The sequence below is a fragment of the Nelusetta ayraudi genome, unplaced genomic scaffold (genome assembly GCF_046127955.1).
Source record: "Nelusetta ayraudi isolate G7.1 ecotype Tasmania unplaced genomic scaffold, CSIRO-AGI_Nayr_v1 ptg000089l, whole genome shotgun sequence".
Taxonomy (NCBI): Eukaryota; Metazoa; Chordata; class Actinopteri; order Tetraodontiformes; family Monacanthidae; genus Nelusetta; species Nelusetta ayraudi.
The window spans coordinates 1,457,501-1,469,524 of record NW_027466139.1 but is presented as its reverse complement, the minus strand read 5'-3'; the positions used below and the strand labels follow the sequence as shown (position 1 = coordinate 1,469,524).

At 47.7% G+C, this 12,024-nt stretch overlaps 1 protein-coding gene and 1 long non-coding RNA gene across 3 annotated transcripts in view; one reads left to right on the top strand and one right to left on the bottom strand.

Annotated features, from left to right (window-relative positions):
• Nucleotides 1–1,076: 1,076 nt before the first annotated feature.
• On the bottom strand, nt 1,077–2,652 carry LOC142901614 (uncharacterized). Its single transcript, XR_012928999.1, has 2 exons — nt 2,568–2,652; nt 1,077–1,575 (listed from the first exon to the last, which is right to left on the bottom strand). It is a non-coding gene; the product is annotated as an uncharacterized LOC142901614 (long non-coding RNA).
• Nucleotides 2,653–2,905: 253 nt separating this feature from the next.
• Nucleotides 2,906–12,024, top strand: part of LOC142901586 (bcl-2-like protein 11) — a 14,921-nt gene continuing 5,802 nt past the window's right edge. Inside the window, exons 1-3 of one of the 2 annotated variants that reach the window (XM_076046152.1) lie at nt 2,906–3,273; nt 5,478–5,872; nt 9,451–9,569. In XM_076046152.1, the coding sequence (XP_075902267.1) occupies nt 3,257–3,273; nt 5,478–5,872; nt 9,451–9,569 (531 nt within the window). In that variant the 5' untranslated portion in view covers nt 2,906–3,256. Of the gene's footprint in view, nt 3,274–4,600; nt 4,671–5,477; nt 5,873–9,450; nt 9,570–12,024 lie in introns of those variants that run through there. The other variant, XM_076046151.1, reaches the window with a different exon arrangement.

Genomic DNA, 12,024 nt, shown 5'->3' with positions numbered 1-12,024 from the left:
ACATTTCACCGGTGGACAGAGATGACGACGTGCTGTTGTGTCAGAGCAACTGCACATTTCCACCAGCGGTGCCATGTGACACACATCTATGACCTCTGCAACATCCTGATGGTGGAGTCACAGCTTGGTCTTCTTGTGTGTGTGTGTGTGTGTGATGTAACTACATCACCGTTATAACCTTAATCGTTTTCGCGAAAGTGCATTTAACAATAATAGGACGACGCACTAGGTCAAAACATTCACTACATTGAACCCAAACCACATCCATTGTGAAGCAGCCACCTGACAGGATATCGTCAAGGTCTTTACGAAACTCAGGGTATGAGGTGTAGGTGTGGTCTTGATCAAAAATCTCGTGTCCGCCCCGTCTGAGACCGAGACCCTTAAAAAGTGGTCCTGGAGACTGAGACCAACCTCCAGTACTGCTACACTAAAATAATATAATAATAAAAACAAACCAAAAAGCACAGCTTTGTGTGTGCTGCTGTGAAGAGAAGAACATTTCAATTCCATGCATTCTCATTGGTAAGCATCACTTCCTGCTATTGTCACTGCCAGCCTCCCTTCTGTGAGCCGCGTCCACCACTAAACCTTCCCAACAGTTTGGCCCGGCTGAGGTGTTTGAGGCTATTCATGACACAGTTTTCCCGCGCTGTTGGGAATCAACAGGGACTATTGATCACATGTAAATCCTATTGACTTTCTGAGGCTTTTGTCCATCCCGTATTGTTGGGCGTGCATGTACGTGCATGGGACTTGTTTCTTCCTGCCGCTCCCAGATAACAGCGGGGCTGATGTGGGATTTTTTTTTTTTTTTTTTTTTTTCATGGTCTGAAGAAGAGCATTGCGCTCCATTGGTGGCTATTTGGATGTGCAAAATGAGTGCACATAGAGGGAGCAGAAGAGCGCCGTCTCTTCTTTTATCTTCATCTGCTATTTGTGGATGTGCGCCACTTCTCTGCTTGTTGCACTGATCTTGGATTTTTTTTTTTTTTTTAATCTCCCCCCCTAAAAATCAAAAACAAAACTAGAGTGTGTACTATGACTTTTCCCCCCGATTGTTGGCATTTTGTGTCGCGAGTTGAGATTTTGCTCTCTTTCCTCCAATTTCTTACCAAACCTTTATACAACAGTGATCCCTGCAAGCTTCAGGTTTACATTTTCTGGCCCCCAATTTCGTACATATTGAGATTTTGTGCTGTCACCCAGTTTCATCCGAAACAACCATGTAACAGTCGTCTGAGTGGGTTTAATGCTGATCTGGGACTTTTATGCTCTGAAAAAATATACCAGAGTTGCCGGAGCAGCAGCAGATGGATGGAGTGTGTTGGTGAGCCACCTTATAGGAGGAAAAAATCTAGCATGGGATATGGAGAAAACATGTTGCTTTAATATTAATTCAAAATGAACCAAAGCAAAGTTACAACAAATTCAGTGCCTTTGAAGCCCCGCGATATTTAGCTCTTTATTGAAATGACGCTGAAAACACTGAAAAGAGATGAGATTTTGTTCTCTTTCCTGCTTTGTCCTGTCCAACTATCATCAAACAGTCGTCTGAGTGAGTTTCAGGCTGATCTGGATTACATGCGCAACGTTGTTGCAAAAAGCGCCATCATTTCCTGCTGCCCTCCATCTGCTGAGTCTTTTCAAAGTCGCTCAGAATCATTTCAGTGTTTTTATTTGAATGTAAAGTGACTTTTACTGAAAATGGAAAAAATGCCATCGTGCTAGATTAGCTGGATTTAAAAAAAAAAAATCATTACAATCACAAAATATGGGCAGTGGTTCGAGCAAGTAGTACTAGTAGTAGTGGTAGTAAGTGGTAGTAGTAGTAGTGGTAGTAGTAGTAGTAGTAGTGGTAGTGGTAGTAGTAGCAGTAGTAGTAGTAGTGGTAGTATTAGTGGTAGTAGTAGTAGTAGTAGTAGTAGTCGTAGTAGCAGTAGTAGTAGTGGTAGTATTAGTGGTAGCAGCAGCAGTAGTAGTAGTAGTGGTAGTCGTAGTAGTACTAGTAGTTGTAGTGGTAGTAGTAGTAGTAGTAGTAGTCGTAGTAGTACTAGTAGTTGTAGTGGTAGTAGCAGTAGTAGTAGCAGTAGTGGTAGTAGTAGTAGTCGTAGTAGTAGTCGTAGTAGTACTAGTAGTGGTAGTAGCAGTAGTGGTAGTAGTAGCAGTAGTAGTAGTGGTAGTAGTAGCAGTAGTAGTAGTAGTAGTAGTAGCAGTAGTAGCAGTAGCAGTAGTCATAGTAGCCGTAGTAGTAGTCGTAGTAGTACTAGTAGTTGCAGTAGTGGTAGTAGTAGTACTAGCAGTAGTAGTAGTGGTAGTATTAGTGGTAGCAGTAGTAGTAGTCGTAGTAGTACTAGTAGTTGCAGTAGTAGTAGCAGTAGTAGTAGTAGTACTAGCAGTAGTAGTATTAACATGTCATATCAGAGGAATTTTGGTTTATCCAAGAAATGTTGCATCACTTTAAGTCACTTTATCATCAGTTGGACGCCACCCGCCCCCGTCATAACGTACCTCCCCCGACCCCACCCCACCCCACCCCCGGTCCGGCAGCCACCCCCCACACTGACCTTTGACACCAAAAGCTGGCTCCGCCACCGTCAAGATGCACAGAACTGCAAAGAAATGAAAATGAAAAGATGAAAAAAAGAAAGACAGACTTTCCCCCCCTTCACAGCCAACAGCATTCCAGACTCACAGTGGAGCCAGGGGGGAGTGTGACAGTCAATGAAGTCACTCCTTCACTGAGGTTTGATTCTTAAATGTTTCAGCGGCTCTGTGCAGCAACTTTCCGGCAGGGGGCGACAATGATCGCAGAAGAGGGGTGGAGTTGGGACAGTGGAACCGCCCACGCACTATAAATACAAAGTCGACTGCGGCGCTCACAGCCGATCAGAGCTGCAGAGCGCGAGAGGCAGGACGTAGCTCCCCGTCGAGCAGACAACAGCGCACTTTGGCTGGAATTTGTTCACTCCTGTCGTCCTCCTCTGGCGCAGGTTCGGATTAACTGAGACTGCAACAAAAGAGGAAGAACAAAGCAACAACAACAAAAAATAAACCCGTTGGGATTTGTGTATTTTTATTTATTATTGTTATTATTTTTTAACCTCGGTTCATTTCTAACTCTCCACTGTAGACCCGCAAATTATTATCTTTTTATTTTTTTATTTTTTTTTTACTTCATTTTTTTTTTTTTTTTAACTATCGTGCCACATTTTCAACCTGCCCTTGTTGTCTTCCTTGATGACACGCTGCTGAGATGCATCGTCCGTCCAGGTGAGTCGATCAGCGCCGCGGAGCAGCCGCGCGCGCGCTGTGGCTGTCCAATAACCGCACTTCTACCAACTCATCTTGTGATTTCAAATACTCCAGCCATCCAGTTTTCATACCCGCTTGTTCGTGCACTCGGGCACTGTGATTTAGAATGGCACTAATTGTTTTAAGAACTCACCACAGCATGATTGTGCACATTGAAATATCTTTAATAAATATCGGGAGGTCGCTGTGCGTAAAGGGGCTGACGTGTGCGTTTTCGCGTTTAAAACAGAGTGTAACCCACTTTGAAAATAACATCTTTATTATTTCGAAGCGGCTGCTTCAGAGCAATAACGAGGTGCATAAAATGACGTCACGACCTGCTGAGATCGTGCCGGAATGTTTTATCAGTCGCAGCACCTGCCGCTGCTGCCCGACACGCCGCACTTGTGCACGTTTGTCCTCTCACCTGTGCCACCTCCGCTACGCAGAGTGAAACGAATTCTCCTCGTCTGTGTTAGCAATATTGTAGTCGCCTAGGTCGCCCCTCTAACAACACATTTTTGTGTTTTTGTTGGTATTTCTTTCTTTCTTTTTTCTTTTTTTTTTTTTTTTGTCGTGCTTTATTGTGCCAAGAGTGAAACGCGCGCCCCTCGGATGGTGGAGGTGCAGAGCCCTCCGCGCACTGTTCTCTAATCCGGAGACCTGATCCGGTCGGCTTTTTCACCCCCTTTCGTTTTACAGCCGTCAGCGCGTGTAAAAAAAAAAAAAATGCTGGATTGGAAATGCAAATCGGCTACTTGCCCAACTGCCTGGGATGGCCTGTGGGAGGCGCACCACACCGTTAGGCTTCACGAGAACGAGCCGGGAAGAAAAAAAACAAAACAAAAAAAACAACATCCACAGTTCACGAGACACGCGCTGCCTTTGTGACAACGTAATATTGAGGTTTCATCTCAATGTTGTGAACGTGCCAGAGCGAAACGTTCACTTGTAGTGTGATATATATACATATATATATATGTATGTATATATATATATATATATATATATATATATATATATATATATATATATATATATATATATATATATATATATATATATATATTACATTTACCTCTCTAGTTATTTAACCATCTCTCTGCGCAAAACGAGCCAGTGAAAAAACAATAATGTCCCTTTAATTGTTGGCGTCATGAAATGACCTGCGCGCTGCAGTTCACCGCGGCTCTGCGCTTCCCGGTGTCCCTTCCTGCTTCTCATTTGGTGGCAAGTTCAATAGGCGCGCTGGTCCTGGTGCGCTGGATCTCTCCCCTCGTGCACGGCTTTTAGAGCACGAGCTCCCCCTGGCACGGCGGTGTCTCGCTCGTGCGTAAAATGCCCCAAAGTCGAAAGGCTGTCACTTTGGTTCAGAGGTGCGTAGACGAAGTGTTGCTGTGTGTCAAGTTGTTGTCATGAACTGCTCGATTGTTATCAGAGATGGCTCGGTGCGAGGCGCAGCTGGGATTCTCGCGCGTCTCCGAGGCTGCGCGCGTGACAGGAAACGCGGCGGCGGCGGCAAAAATTTTTTTTAAAAAAAATATACGACTCGTTCTCTAAAGGATTTATCTTATTAGTCGCTTGTAGATTAAAAGTAAACATGTAACCTCCATACACGACAACGTAAAAAAAAAAAAAAAAAAAAAAAAGTAAAAATTATATTTTTGAAAAAATCAGGTCTTAATTTGCTGCCATGTAAATCCAATGCACACATTTGTAAAGCTACTCGTGAATACTCGAAAAGTGAAGCAATTGGAAAAAAAAAAAAAAAAAAAAAAAAGAGGGGGCGGTGGATGAGGGGCCAAGTGTGAGTTGCTGTCTCACTGACGGGTCCTCGGCGGCGCAGTCTCCTCCCGCTGCGCCGTCATTCCTTCTTTGTTGCCCCGCACGTCAGGCAATGACGGCCCGCTGCTGTCACTTTTGCGCGTAAAACTCCGCATCACGCCACCGCACGAGTCCAAAGAAGCTGGCATGTGAGCGAGCGTCACCGTTGATACGTCAGCGCGCGACGACACGAAACGCCGCTTTGTCTTTAAAGCCTTAGTGTTCTTTTTTTTTTTTTGTTGTTTGTTTGTTTTGCGGGAGGAACCAGGGGGGGTTTCCTCGCACCGCGCGCGAGCCGCGCTGCTCGTGCGACGTGACGAAAGCCCGAGCTGACGGTTGCCGAACTGTTCACTCAACAGACCTCCGACCCGTCTCGAGGGCTCCGCCGCAGTAACGGAAGCAGCAGAGGGGAGCGGCGGTGTCCCAGCAGAAGCAGCAGCCGGGTCCCGGCGGCTCAGCGGCGGCAAGCGCGGCTCTGCTCGGCCGGTAGAGCCGGACTCGCCCGCGTCCTGGCGCAGAACTTTGGACGGCCTCGCCGTGTTTCAGTCCAGGTCGATATTCCAGCTGCCTCGGCGCCGCTCCAGCGGATATTTCTCCTTGGACGGCGACGCGCTGCCGAGCCCCCCGGCCTCGCCCTGGCCGGTGACGGCTGACAGAGCCACGCAGACTCCCAGCCCCAGCGGCCAGGTGATGCAGCACGCCCTGCAGCGCGTGGCCGAGGCGCGCGGCGGATCGGGCACCAGTCGGCTGCATGGTGAGCAGATTGCTTCATTTACCGCTGGTAGTGGGAGTGGCAAAAGTAAAATTGAAAAAAAAAAAAAAAAAAAAAAAAACCTAAGGGCGTGTTTTCCATTGCCTCGCCTCGCCACGGCACGGTGTTTGCACTGGCCGCTACACGGTGGTAGGGGGCGCTGTTTTGGTACCTCTACCGTTGAGGGGCCAAGCGAGACGAAGCGAGTTTATTAGTGGTGACGCAGCGACGAGCAGGGCACTGATTGGCTCAGATTTTCTGACCAAAGATGAGAGCGACTCTCCGCGAAAACCCAACCGCCATTTCTTTTTCGTAACGGTTCCAGTAGGTGGCGTGCGTTTTTAGTTGTGAAGATGGCTGAGCGACTTTTCTTGTGTGTTCAAGTCTGGCCGCCCGGAGTCTTTCCTGAATTCTTCAACTTTTGTCCATTTTCATTCTTATTAAAAAGCAACCACGGGCCATATTCAATTTTTTTTTTTGCGCAATTGTAGGGGTCATGGAAACGCAGCTACCGACGTGAGGACCAGCACCTCCAAGTCTGAGGCCGTGGTGCTGCTGCTGCTGCTGCTGCTGCTGGTAGTGGTGGTGGTAGTGGTGGTGGTAGTGGTGTGTCTGCGTTGATGACGCACACTCTTGCACATAAATCTACGCAATCAACGCAGCTGCTGTCCGAGCGGTTGCAGTCGCGGTGCCACGCAGTCGCAGAGGGTTTCTAACCTGGACAAGCAGCCGTGACACAACGTTGCTGCTGCTTCTCCCTCTGCTGCGTCATGGCGTCATACCAGCGATGCCATGCCAGACCCGAGGTGTTTCCCTTTTCCCAGATTCCAGTCATGAGGAGTTTCCCTCCTCCATTCCTCCCGTTCCTCTCTTCCACCCTGCACTCTGCTGTGGTGTGTGTTACTTCTGTGCGCTCGCAGGAATGCCCCCTGAAATCCAGAGGGAAACTCACAAATGAAAGTCATTGTGGAGGCTCCCCGAGCTTCTAAACCCGCTGCCGAATCCTGCCAAATGAAACCACTTACACCCAAACTCTGCGAGTCCTGGCAGCCGATCAGTCCCACCAAGCCAGACTGTCCTTTCCGTACGCAGGTGTGTGGGCGGAAAACAGAAAACGGTAACTGTGTCTGTGGTGTACAGAAAGGCTGGCTGGAGGTGTGAGATCAGACTCGCTGCTCGTCTGAGAAATCAAATGAGCAACTAGGCCATCGCCGACGGTCATGTTTGACAGGATTTCATAACGGCAGCCACGAGTCTTACTAGGAAGTGTTGGGGTTGTTTTTTTTTTTTTTTGTTGCACTCACTGAATCCTATTTTTCCTTCTGCTACTTATTTTAAGCCAAGCAAAGAGCAGCGTTTCCGTCGGCTAATGTTATCTGTCCCGTCGCTCGGCAACAATCTAAAACGGTGGCACGAGGCTGTGATTCGGCCCTTAAAAGAAATGAAAACAAACAGCCGAGGAGCTGCCGGCCTCGCCCTTGTTCTCGCACAAAGATAGCGTTATGTTGCAGGGGAGGAAAACAAAATATCTCTCAAACAAGTAAAGTGTAACAACCCCGGAGGTGCCGCAGCCCCAGGAAGTATGACTCGGCCTTTTTTTTTTCTTTTTTTTTTATTATATTGCTGATGAGCTCCGCCAGTTGCCTTGATGTCAGTTTTATGCTCTCTTGCAGCAGCCACACAGACGTGATAGCGGTCAAAACAAAGTAGTGTGTGTCTTTTCTATGGGTGAAGAAGAAGAAGAAGAAGAAGAAGAAGAAGAAGAAGAAAGAAAACGCTTTGCTTCTCAATCGCTCGGCGGCACTTCCTCCAGATAAGACCGACAGCAGACAAACACTCAAGCCTTGGCTATCAAGTCGAGCTTGATAGAGCTGCTGAGATTAAGGAGGCATCAGGTTATCGCCTCGCTATTGTTGTTGTCACTCGCTGACAGCCGCCCGGTCGCAAGACCAGCACGTTCCGTGCACTCTCATCCACTTAAGCACTTGTTTGGCTGAGACTACATTGGCCGTGGAAGGAGGAAACCTGGCGAAGAAGCCCGGAGGCGGAATAAACAGACACGCTCAAGAGAAAATGCCAGTCGCCTGTATTAAAACACCCAGTCAGACTGTCATGTCAGAGTTTGTCAGTGTTAGAAACACAATCCTCCCTCTCTCTCTCTCTCTCTCTCTCCCTCGTGATTTGCAGGTGTTGCCATTGAATGGTGTGACGCACATGAGCCGTAATTCATCACCTCCTTCATTTCCCTTTCGAATGCCGTGCATAAATCTGCATTGTTTGCTGTCAAGAATAGTTGTTGTTTTTTTTTTTTCTCTTTGGTCACTTGTAAAAAAAAACCATTCCGTCTCCTCCTCCGTCCAATCATAACGCGCCATTTTCACTGGTCGGTGAACTGGTCACGTGACCCCGTACGTCACATCCGCTGACGTGTCAGTGTGAAAAAAGTCTTTCCGCGACGCTTTTGCGATATTCCTCTGTATGGATACGTGTGAAGAACCTCCTCGTGAGGGCGTCCAAACCTTTCAGTGGTATTTCAGAGGTTTTTCCACGTTGAGCCGCTTCCACCGCTACTTTTTTATTGCCATATTTAGGTTTTGCGCAGTCCTCGGGGTGATTGGAAACGCAGCTTCTGTCTGTCTGCTTGTCAGCCGTTGGCGGCTCAGCAAAACGGCCGACGACACACGGCGTTGAGTTGAGTGAGCTGCTGGAGTTGTTGCGTGGTGCCCACATTTCCCAACAACACTCCTGAGAACGACGACGGCGGCGGCGGCTGTGTTTTTCTTTTCTTTTCTTTTTTGGCCTCGTCAATATTAAGGATGTAAGAGATATGTCTTGGTTTCAGGCCTGCGCGCGTGACTCATAAGTGGAGTTCGCTAGCGAGTCGAAGCCTGTCAGAGTCATACAGTAGTTCACGCCGAAAATATAACAGATTAACCACAAAAAAAAAAAAAAATAGGCGCGCGCACACAAACGCGCAGCTTGATATTGCGACTGTTTAATTTTTTTTTTTCTGTTTCCCTCTCAGATGTCTGAACATCAACAGTCTCTCAATGCAGGCTGATGATGTCATTTAGTGCCCGGGGACGTTTCCCTTTCTATTTTTTCTGTTTCCCTTTCCGAATGATGGAGCCACTTCCGTCCTTCCTTCTGGACGTGACGGATGTGGCATGAGTAGTTTTTGGAAAATGGAAACTGCGTTATTCTTTCTGCAACTTTCAGGTGCGTGGGTGACGTCACCTGACCCACAGCTGCTGGCCAAGACGCTTTCCGCGTGCTTTGCTTTTGTAATCATCTTGCACATTAGACAAACAATTTAAATTGCGAGGGAAAAAAAAACCAAAGCTGATGACGAGCTGAACAGTAGCTGCTTCTGGCTCCGATGCTGCTCACCTCTGAACTCGGCAAGAGGATCTTCAATGTGCTGTCTCGTCTGAAACGTCTTGCCGCCAAAACCTTGCAGTGCACAAGCCGTCGCGTCACCACTCTTTTTTTTTTTTGTTTGTTTTTTTAGCTTGGATTTTCATATGCAAAACAACACTTTGAGTAAATAACTGGGTGGAAATTGTGACTCTTTGTTGCAGGACTCTCCACCAGCGACTGTAGTGCTCAGCCTCACCACGCAGCAGAGGACATGCGGGTGGAGGAAGTGGGTCGCGAGCTGCAACGCATCGGCGATGACTACAACGACCATCTCTTGCGGGTGAGTGTTCGTGCGCGCGCGCGCGCGCACGCCGGTTCGGCGTGTTTGCTCTTGCGCTTTTCCTCAGCTGTCGTGGTTTTGTTATTGACGCGCGTTTGAAAGCAAACAGCGTTGAGACCAAACTGATTGTGTCAAAAGTGATTCACGTGCGCAGAGCGCAGGCTATTGATAGCCGCCTCGTCGATCCAAATGGGCTGTTGCTTTCATCCAAACGCAGTAATAATGTTCCATTTTAAACTGCGCGGGTCTGGGTTAATAACTCCCCAGGGCCAGCGAATAAATAACACGCGCCGCTCAAATCGCAGCTGCAGGCGATGTGAGGGTGACTGTGGGCCAGCTGCGTGTTTCCACAGAAAGCAAAGTGAAGTCCAAAACAGGAGGCCCTCAAGCTGCGGAAAATCCAGATGCCACAGTCACCGATGAACATAAAAAAAACTAATGGCCGTATGATCAAAAAAAAATAATAATCCAAGCGGCGACAGAAAAAGCTTCTTCCCTGGAGAAGCAGCTGATGTTTTAACCACTCAAATCATCAGAACAGCTAAACAGATTTAGACAACAGACTTCATTTTTTGTTGTTACGACAGTATAAAAAAAAATTAAACCAAACTTGAATTCTGTAAAACAAAATAAATAGATGAATAAATGATCAGCAGGACCCTTGCTGAATGTGCCAGATGGAGCCCAGATGTTGTGATCTCCAGGAGAGAGGCGCACATCCAGAGTGAACCACAAGATGATTCACACATGGGGACAATATTGGGAATAAACTTGCGAGGCAGCAAGAGCAACGGAAAACTAATTCGTGTATTTCAGAGCACTCACAGTTTGTCATTTTATAGTGTAAAAAAAAAACAAAAAACAACAACAACACACATCCAAATATGATTTGAAAAAAGGATTTACTCGTGGATTTTAAGTGCACACACAAATATTTCTTGTTCCAAATATCTGGAGCTGAAATCCTTTCACTGGTACCGCCGGGGAGTTTGGAGTGTGAACCGGTTGCTTTTCGGTCGGCTCGTAGATGCGAAACGACGATGAGAGCAAAATACACGATGTGAGCCCAGTAGCTTCACAGGTGAGTCGGCCCTTAAGTGGAACATAACGCTTTTAAATTGCTTTTTAATTTCCCATAAGTGACCCGTCGGGGTGAAGGGCACAATGCACTGTGAAGTTGCAAGAAGAGTTCATTTCCTCTTGGCATGGTTTCCACGCATTGCATCATCTGCCTTTTTTTCTTTTCTTTTTTTGCTCTGCCGCCCGAGCAGAGGGCCGGCTGGAGGGAGGAGGGAGGAAGCGGGAAGAAAGAGGGAGGAGGGAGGAGGGAGGAAGGCAGAGGGAAGGGGGGGGGAGGGAAGAGGGAGGAAGGAGGAAGCTGCCTCCACTCCGCTCACCTCCCCTGAGAGCGGCTGTGTTCTGGCGCTAAACCAGTTAAAGATCAGATTCAAATGAGTCGTGGCCGTGTAAACAGTTGATTATCCCCCCATCATCCAAACCAGAAGGAGGTTCACACGCTGGTTAACGGCCCCATTAGGGCTGCCTTAAAATAAGAACGGCGGTTCTCGCCCTGGTCCCTGAGGCCATGAGTAAGCAGCCTGTGGAGCAGGAGGGCCGAGAAGAAAAGCAAAAGTGAGATGACTGGAAAGTGGAAGAGGGCGAGTTTGTTTCCTGGGAAAGAACCACAAAAGAAGAACGACTTCAACTCCCCCAGCATGTCGCCGCCTTCCACTGGGTTGTGAACATGGATGTGTTTTAAGAACTGGCTACTGGACCGGCAATATGGCGGCGCAACAATTTTTTCCCCCAGTGGCCACCTGAGGTACTGCAGCCAAAAAAATCTTTCCATTGTAGAGTTTTCAGTTTTGGTCTTTTAGTGAAAAGAGTTTATTCCCTGGCGTGTCTGTAAGTGTCGTTCTCCAGGATGGTTCCGATTGGCCCAATGATCGTGTGAGTGACAGAGGCATGATGGGAGGTGACACTCAAAGTCTCAAACTTTAGGAAATGAATGGGCCGCCATCTTGGAGTCTGGGGGGCCCTTGTTGTGAAGGGCGGCGGAGCCCCGTAGTTGGTTAGTAGTTGAGTGGTTAATGGGTGGTAGTTGCATGCAAGGTGACCCTCACAAGCTAGCCTCGTCAACAAATGGGTGCACTCCTGCGCCTTTTCAGGCGTGTATGGTTAAATGTTTTGCCCCCCGAAGACTGAAGTGAAGCTCAGTTGAAATGATTGACGTGAAACAAAGTGAGGGGCCAACAAAGTGAAAAAAGGAAAAAGCAAAGGGGAGGTCAGAGGACAGCGTCACCGTGGCCGCAATGACTCGGAGTTCTGACTGAAAACATTAGGGAAGCTGTGTGTGTGTGTGTGTGTGTGTGTGTGTGTGTGTGTGAGTGAGTGCATGAAGTCGGGTGAGGGAAATGTGTGTTGATGTGCGACTGGCAACGCACCAGACCAGCAG